This window comes from Tarenaya hassleriana, unplaced genomic scaffold (genome assembly GCF_000463585.1).
Source record: "Tarenaya hassleriana unplaced genomic scaffold, ASM46358v1 Cleome1, whole genome shotgun sequence".
Taxonomy (NCBI): Eukaryota; Viridiplantae; Streptophyta; class Magnoliopsida; order Brassicales; family Cleomaceae; genus Tarenaya; species Tarenaya hassleriana.
In genome coordinates, this window is record NW_010960187.1 from 8375601 (window position 1) to 8385100 (window position 9500).

Here is a 9500-nt window from a genome sequence, read left to right on the forward strand (position 1 = left end):
TATATATATATATATATATATATATATATATATATGCGTGTTTGTGTATGTATAGGAGTGTGTGTGTGCATAAAAGCGTACCTAGAATGGCGTCGCTGTTGGGGCATGATGACTTTCTAGATTCCAATAATGTTTGAGGTGACTCTGCTAAAACAGCATACTATATTTCTTGCTGTCATGCACATAAATATTTTTATTTATTAAATTTAATAACGCTTTTGTGGTTGTGGACCAACCTCTCTATATTAAGAAAAAGATTCGTCTAATTCCCTACGCACTCAAAATTTTGAGGTGTAAAACTTGCCCGGCGAGCCGGCTGATTCGTGTTTTTATGAGATGGGTTCAAAATATTTGAGCCTAAAAAAATTGGGCCAAACGAGTCGGTCCGTCATGAGCGGACTCGCCCAAGGATTAGAAATTTTTTTTGCTTTCAAAATTTAATATTTTATATATTTTAAAATATTTTATATACAAATTATATTTTTATTATATATTTAGTTTGTTTTATTTAAAATTATATTTTAATTATATTTTAAATATTTTAAATATTTAAAAAATATGATTAAAATATTTTTAAATATTTTGTAGTATTAAAATTTTATTTTTTAAATTTATATATTTGGTTCGCAAACCAACTTGTTTGACTCACGGGATAAAATGATATGGGTTAGGCTGATATATTTTTTACTTACTAAAAGACGGATTGAGCTGGAATATTAGACTAAAATTTTTCTAGATCGAAATGAGTCGGATTGGTTTGGGTCAGATTAGCCTGTTTTACACCTCTAAAATTCTGTAATCCCCCACCTCCCAAAATTCTGGAAAAAAAAAATCGTTTGGACATTACCTTTTTGACCTTGTAACCCTACAAAAGAAAAAGAGTCTCTCTTTGATCTGTGTTCATGTGTATAATGTGGACACACAAACGCATGTGCATGACATGTGAGAATGCCACAACACATACATACACCTATATATATATGTGTGTGCACGCGCTCTGATTGAAGAAAAGGGTAATTATTATAGTTGAGATAAGAAGCATTGTAATCTATGATGCTTATATAAATTTATATTTATATAATATAATTTAGAGGGCTCACAAGCTATGAAACGATCGATGTTTGAAATGTGGATTTGGGTATTCTATTCAAATATGGTTTTAGTATAGAAATTATGAGATGTTACATTTTTGTTACTTCAAGAAAAGACAATAAAATCAACATTTTCCATATAGACTGTTCTCGGATCTAGGATGGATGCAATTAGGTCGAAAACTCAGGAAACAATCCTGGTTATAAAAAAAATCAACATGTTTTGTATAGTTTGGTATCATCTTAACCTATTTGTATCATATGTTAAAAAATAATGACATGCATCATTGGACATTTTTATTACAAAATATACAAAATATAAATAATTAGCTTATTTTCATTTAATAGTGTTTCCTGTCCATTTTTATAAGCACGAAATGAGAAAGAAATACCATGTTATTTACTGTAGCATACTTCAATAATAGTAAAAAAATATAATTTAATATTTTAATAACAATTCGATATATATTTATATTACACTTGACCAGGAAAGATTTGATCTTTTTAGTCTAATTTGGTATTGTTTGGAAACTAAAGCCAAGCGTATTGTTAATCAACCCTATCCCATAACTCTAATTATACTCAATATAATATGATCTATTTTCACAAATAAAAAAATGATACCAAAGAATAATTAATTAGAAACGTATAATAATAATAATAATGAAAAATTCAACCCCACCTCTTGTTCTTTGATTTTTTAATGGAATTACACCTTTTTTTGGGGTTATTTGTTAATTTTGCAGAAATATTTTTGTACAAGAATGGAAGGGGCAGAGATTCCACGTCTTAAATGGCCGACAGGGATGGGGTGTAGCGCTGGCGATTTATATCCGTTACCCGCATATTCGCGGATATCTGGTCTCGTGTGTATGCGAAAAATGGGTACTCGCTTCTGAATGAATACGAAGACGGATACATAAAAATGATAACAAAGACGGGTACGGATTTCATTTTTACGAAGACGGATACCCACGGATACCCGTAATTTATATAAAAATATCAAATATTTATATTTTTTAATTATTTATTTAAATATTATGTTTTAACTTTTAAAAATTAACATATATATTTTAAAAACTTTTAAAAATCTATATATATTCAAAGATATTTTTGAATTAAATAATATAATTTTACTAAATATTTGGTTTATATTTATTTAAAAAATATATATTTTACTGGTACGGGTATTCGTAGTTACCCGTCTCTTAATCATGGATATCCGGTCGATGGGTATCAGGTGTTAATGAAGTAGAGAATGAGACATTGTTTTCATGAAACCCGCGAAGACGAAGACGGATATCTCCAAAATCGCGGGTACTCGACCCGTGCCTAACCCTAATGGGGTGTATCGCGCATTGTACTTATTATCTTGGACTTGGACCAAAAAATGTATTTCCCTTTTACAAAAAATTATTAAATTAAATGCGCCCTTGATATAATAATTTAATAAATGCGAAAGAAAAAAAATAAATAACAACTATGAAATTGTCTTGATGTCGATTTCAATAGATCTTTTTAATCGTCTCCACGTTTCGGATTCACGTTTTATTTCGAATACATACATACACACCCACACACACACATATATATATATATATATATATATATATATATATAAATCTAATAGCGCGTCAACTTCTTTCATTCAAACGTACAAGCACAAGTACATGTACGAGTACATATGTATGTAGACATGTATTTATGCATGTAACATGGGCTGCCACTGCCGGGAGCAGAAGGCAGGAGATCGGTTATAAATATTTGATTTCAATGTCGGTCCTTATCTACAACTATGCATGTGAGAGTTTAAATGGCAAAATTAGTTTATACTAATTTGTACAATGAATCTTTCACCAAAGGTCCGATAAATATCACACGTCATACGTGATTACCCGATGACGATGGATCGCTCTATCCAAATAAATAACGATCATCATATCCAAAATAGAAACCCTATGGGTTCGGTTATGAATATATATATATTTTGGGAATTAACACATGTGACTCGGATTCTCTCCGGTTTTTCTATCCGAATCCGAATCCGAATCCGAATCCGAATCCTTCATCGGCGGCTTTAAAAGGAAATGAGAGTTACGTTTAGGGTTGAGAGTAAAACGATTGTATTTCTATAATTTTTACCAAAATTTAAGGTTATTTTTGTCTTCTCAAATCCGGATTTCGGGTATTTTCTAAAACTTCACTCATCCGGTTATCGAAACGATTCGATCGAGTAATCGAAGACATGCACTCACTCCTGTCTAAACCCAAGTTTCTGCAAAAACACAAACCCTAAAAAGGCTAAAAACGTTTCATAGAGTTAACAAATGTGTATATAATGTGAGAGGGAAGAGATGGCCATGGAACATGAAATACGTACATATAATATTATATATATATATATATATATATATATATATATATATTCATAATAATGTGATACATATATGTTATGAGTTATGAAAATATATATTAATACAAATTGTACAAAATCTACCAAACTGGGAAAGCTCTACGTAGCGTCCACACTTCGATACTCTCCTTTCTTCTTATAGCCATTAATTTCCACATTTTTTATTGGTTCAAGGTCCGCACAATATCGACATTTGTAAACTCTATAACACTATATACTTTTATAATGATGTAAAATACAATTTAACCGAATAAAAATCGTTTACATGAATATCTCATACGTCTTGTAACGATCAGCCCTTTTTTTTTGCCATTGATATCCTTAGATTAAAAATGGAATTATAATTTGAATCTCCAATCTTCCAATGAGTGAAGAAAACATACAATAACTAGATATCGTATCTTTACCCGTACGTGTGTATGTAACACTTGATAAATATGAAATGCATCTGTGTGTGTGTTTGTAAATATCTATATATATATATATATATATATGTGTGTGTGTGTGTGTGTGTATACACACGCGCGCGCGCGTAATTCATGCATTAATGGCACCTTAACATTGTCCTTAATGGGAAAAAAATATTCAAACGTAGATTAATTATAATGTAATTGGTTCTTTCTAAAACATATATTATGCAAAATCATTTATTAGGATTTTCTTGAAATGAACATTTAATGATCTTTTTGACCAAACATCCCGTATTACGTGTTTTCTTATATCTTACGTATACATATAATGAAATATATAGGACCGAAATATATCATGCGTTTATATATGCCCTATATATATACACACACTGAATTCCAAAAAATAAAAAATTGAGAAACATGGGCAAGAATCAAAAAGAGGTACGGTTTCGTGAACTGAAAAATAAATGAAAGCGTTTGGTAAAAGGGAAAGTAATAATTTCATAGGGAATGAAATGAAATCAATAGTATTATAGTATGTCAGTCTACTTCAATTTTTCGTGGAAAATAAAAAAGAGTAGGAAGCAATAATGATACATTAAAACGCCTTTTATATGTATTTTGTACAGCTTTTTGTTATCTTCATTTATATATAATGTATTCTACTCCCTCCATTTCAAAATATTTATCGTTTTATATTTTATCACAGTTTTTAAGAAAATCTAAAAAAAGTCATATATACTAACTCTTATTAAATTACATTTTTATTAATGATCTATTGAATTGAAATGTTTTTAAATAAGGATAAAATTGAAAATTTCACTAAAAAATTGCCTAGAAAATCTAAAAATACATATATTTAGTAACAAAACAAAGTTTTTAAAACGATATATAGTTAGAAACGGAGGGAGTAATATATATATATTATTTGTGTTGTCTCAATTGACTATTTAAATTAATTTGATATAATGAAAACTCTTTGTTTTGATTTTGTGTGCGTGTGTGTGTATATGGAAGAAACATTCAATGCTACAATAAAAGAGGTTTGAGATTATCCGGGTTAAGTTTTTATAAGATATAATTCCATTTTATAAAATAAAAATATACATATATATATATATATTATGTATATACACTCAATTCCATGTACCAACATAAAAGAAATAAAAATGTGAAAGATGCTTTGGTGGTGGGTCTGAACTTGTTGTATAAAGGAGGGTTAGATATGGTTGAGGGTTTTCTACCTCTCTTCTCATCCTTTTCGAAAATTACAATTAATGGAGGAACATCTCATCAGTCCATTTGCTGTGACCCATCTCCTTCAACACACACTGAGAAGCCTCTGCATCCATGAAAAATCTCTCTGGGTTTATGCTGTTTTTTGGAGGATCTTGCCAAGAAATTATCCTCCTCCCAGGTTCTCTCTCTCTCTCTCTAGATCTCTCTCTCTCTCCTATATGTATATATGTATATGTACACATGTGATCAAATAATTAAGATTCTCAATCTTGGTATTGTTCAGATGGGATGTTCAGGGAGCATATGACAGATCAAGAGGAAACAGGAGAAACTGGTAACAGAAGCATCATCAAACATATATATACATATATATATATATATATATATATATATAATATTTAATTTGTTTTTTTCCAATGACTCTCACCGAGGGTTCTCATTATATGCCCTTTTATGTGTGTGTATGTATGATCCTTTTTAAATGCTTTTGTAAACAATATAATTTTCTGTGTATGTAAATATGTATACATCTCTTATGTATATATAGGATATTGGTGTGGGAAGATGGGTTCTGCAACTTTGCATCCTCGGCGGCGGAGATGAGCTCCGGCGAGTGTGCCGCCGGCGCCGGATGTGGATCGTCGGTGCACGGAAACTTTGATTTGCAGCAATATCAAGGGCTTCAGCCTGAACTCTTCTTCAAGATGTCACATGAAATCTACAATTATGGAGAAGGGTCTGTCGGAATCTATATATATATATATATATATATATATATATATATATATATTATCGGATACTTTATTTAATTAAATATTTGTATTGTCCTTCTTTTTCTTTTGATTTTATAGCCTTTTGATATGGTTTCCTCCCTTTTATTGATTTCGGGGTTGCTTTCTTTAGTTGTGTCCAAGAATGTAATTCATCTTGAATTCAGATCCTCTGATTAGATACTTAAGAAATATAAATTAATTTTCTAAATCCGATACTTAAAAGGGTGATTGATTTGTTAGAAGATAGGTCAACGTACTTTTGTGTTAACCATAAACCTTTTTTTTTTAAGAAATAATCTTGATAATAACTGCTGATTAGTGGAACTTAATTAATTAAGTCAGTGTTAATAATATTACATTATGCTGATGTTTTTTTTTTGGGGTTTTTTTTTTTAATTAAGGATTTAACTTTTGCAGGTTGATGGGTAAAGTAGCTGCAGATAACAGTCACAAGTGGATTTACAGAGAGCCCAATGACCAAGAAGAGATCAGTTTCCTGTCTGCTTGGCACAACTCTCCTGACTCAGTAAGCATATCCAACATATATACTCACACATATATATACATAATATACATATTGCCATGGGAGAAAAGAGAGAAAGCATACAGTACCTGTATATATATATATATATATATATATATATTAAGAACCACTTTTGTCATATTTGTGCAGTACCCAAGGACATGGGCAGCTCAGTTTCAGTCTGGTATCAAGGTATTGTTTCCACTCTCTGCACATGTACACCCACATATCCATGCATATGTATCTATACATACACGCATACATAGATGCTTAATTACATACAGCACCCATGCCTATACATACTTTTTCAGACATACAAAAAATAATAATAATAATAACATAACTATGAATTAATGCACATCAAATGTTTTACAGACCATTGCCCTCGTTGCCGTTGGAGGAGGTGTTGTCCAATTAGGAGCTGTTCACAAGGTTCTCTCTCTCTCTCTCTCCCCCTCCCATCTCTCCTCACTCTATGTAGAGTGCGTATTATACATATCCCTGCATCTATCATCTATGTATATATGTGTGTAATATACACATGTATATGTCACGAGCCGACAAATTTATAAGTTCTGTATAAAAATTCAATTTTTTTTATTTGATGGGACACCAATGCTCATATGCATGGATATATTTATATCCGCTCATACGACTGTGTGTGTGTGTGTCACGTGTGTATATATATGAAATGTTCACTTGACTAAATTGATGTACATATATGTATATGTATGTATGAAGGTGATTGAGGACTTGAGCTATGTGGTAATGCTAAAGAAAAAGTTCAGCTACATAGAGAGCATCCCAGGAGTCCTACTCCCACACCCTTCATCCTCAAGTTACCCTTTCATCAACTGCTCTCCTCCCGACACGTGTCACTTCCCCGTCGCTCCTGCGCCGATGAAGATCACGCCGTCGATGAGAAGCTTGGAAGCTTTGCTCTCGAAGCTTCCGTCGGTCGTACCTTCCCCGCAGCAAAGGTACAACACTTTTCAGCGTGGCAACGCACGAGAAGAGACGAGTGCTACCCACGAGGACCAAAACGACGTCGCTTGTTGGATTCAACATCATCATCATCATCATCACCATCATCATGATGTGGTGGGTGAGTGTAGCGACTATCACCATGACAGTAACGATATTTATGATCGTGATTAACGATAACCATTCATAGAAAAAACGGTAATTATGATTGAGATAATAAGGTTAGTTGTTTTGTGGGTGTGGTGTGTCTAAGTACAATAATGTACTTGATTTTTTTTCTTACTTTTTAATTTTAATTTCTCTGTTTTGTTTCTGCCATGTATTTTTGGTCCTTACATAGCACACGTTAGATTTTGGTCTTGAATGACATTGGTTTTTATTTTGGTTTTTGACTTTGGTTTTTGGCTTTTAGTTTTTAGTTTTTGGTTTTTGGCTTTTGGATTTTATAAGTTTGTAAATTCTAAAAAAATGTGGCTTTTGGTTTTTAGTTGATTTTATTCATAAAGTAGATTTCCGGATTATCGGTTTTTTCAGTTTTTAAAATCCAAAAACTGTGAAAACCACTTTCCATTCAACACCTTTCTTGTTTCACAGTAGTTGTGTTAGATTTACAGGCTCCATTTGCCAAACAAGATATTATGTAAATTTAATAATATCAATATTTAAATAAAATCATTGAATAATGCTATAATCATTAAGTTAGACTTTGAAAAAGATAATTTGTGATAAATTAACGTTAAGAGTTTGACTACTAGTTTTGCTTTGGTTTTATTCATGCAGTTTTGTAAAATTTTATTTTTATAAATTTTTGCTGACGTGTATATGGGTTGGTCGATTTGAAGCATTAAATTCTGACAGTTTTACACCAACCGGATAATATCGTCAATCGGACCGGCTAGAATTTGGTACGAGAACCGGTTAACGTCATGTGTAAATGTGCACGGCAAAAACATAATATATAAACGAAAACAGAGAGAGAGGAAACCATGAAAGACATCCCTCAATGCCGAGTTTACATGAAGCCACGACCAAACCACGGGGTGAAGAAGAAGAATGAAAACTCAACGCACATTATATATATAAAGAAAAATTATATGAATAATCGGATGTTTTGATAGAGCAGATTGAAACTCACAAGGAGCGTGGGAAATTGTTGACATGCCCTTCCTCCGACGCATCTTTGCCGTCAACCTTGTAACCTATCCTTACTCGCATCACGAGGGCTTTCTGAAACCAAGAGAGAATCTCGTTACGGTAGATGCATCGCTAAACCTAGATGTGCACATGAAAACCCGAAATCTTTTGAACGATGGGGAGCCCTCCACTCAGGTTCGAATTTCAACCCCAGTGGAGAGGGGGCGAGGACGAGGGGGTGTGAGGCCGGGAGATGAGGATGAGAGCCAACGGAGGAACGCGGAGGCAGAGGACTGAGGGTGAGGGATGCGGGTTCGGTTTGCCCTCGGCTCGCATCGCCACTCGGCCTCGGACTAGGGCACCTCTCTATCTTTAATCTCTTCGCCACGACTCTCTCTCTCTTTCCTTGACCCCATACCTCGTCTCGCCCAATTAATGATTGGCGAAAGAGAAATGGGGAAATAAAGTGTGAAGCATAAATGCATACCTTGCCGTGTTGGCTGTTTGTAACTCTCAGAGTCTGCGTGATGGTTCCGTTACCGCTAGCTGGAAGAGTATTGCTGCTTGCCGGATCCAAATGAAGTTGTAGAAACTGCAAATGTTAAAAAGACGGCTAAAATCTGTAAGACAAGAGTCACACAATTAACAAACTGTATATCTAATCTCATCTTTTTTCGATTTATACACGACTTAGTAGTAGCTTTCTGCATAATTAAAATCCGAAAAGCTATTAACCGATGCACTTGAAAGAAGAATTCTACAGCATATGATGTGAAAACATAACTAGAAGAACCTAACCTTTGGAACAGCAGCCTGGAAGAGGAAATCCGTGAACGTGTTGGGAGTCAAGTTTGTGAAAGTCGCAACGATATTCGTCATCTGCGGGCTCTCGGGTTTCTTCGAGAAGTCAAACACAATCTTCAAGGAACCGCT

At 33.1% G+C, this 9500-nt stretch overlaps 2 protein-coding genes across 4 annotated transcripts in view; one reads left to right on the plus strand and one right to left on the minus strand.

Moving 5' to 3' along the window:
* The first annotated feature begins 5147 nt into the window (after nucleotides 1-5147).
* On the plus strand, nucleotides 5148-7825 carry LOC104819471 (transcription factor EMB1444-like). Its single transcript, XM_010549559.2, has 7 exons — nucleotides 5148-5331; nucleotides 5437-5487; nucleotides 5701-5889; nucleotides 6344-6452; nucleotides 6600-6641; nucleotides 6825-6881; nucleotides 7191-7825. Exons 1-7 carry the CDS (start codon nucleotides 5192-5194, stop codon nucleotides 7605-7607), a joined length of 1005 nt encoding a protein of 334 aa, XP_010547861.1. The 5' UTR covers nucleotides 5148-5191; the 3' UTR covers nucleotides 7608-7825.
* A 539-nt stretch (nucleotides 7826-8364) lies between these two features.
* Nucleotides 8365-9500, minus strand: part of LOC104819479 (AP-1 complex subunit gamma-2) — an 8676-nt gene continuing 7540 nt past the window's right edge. For all 3 annotated transcript variants that reach the window (XM_010549578.1, XM_010549570.1, XM_010549587.1), the window contains 3 exons: nucleotides 9366-9485; nucleotides 9055-9159; nucleotides 8365-8660 (listed from right to left, as the gene is read on the minus strand). In XM_010549578.1, the coding sequence (XP_010547880.1) occupies nucleotides 8565-8660; nucleotides 9055-9159; nucleotides 9366-9485 (321 nt within the window). In that variant the 3' untranslated portion in view covers nucleotides 8365-8564. The remainder of the gene's footprint in view (nucleotides 8661-9054; nucleotides 9160-9365; nucleotides 9486-9500) is intronic.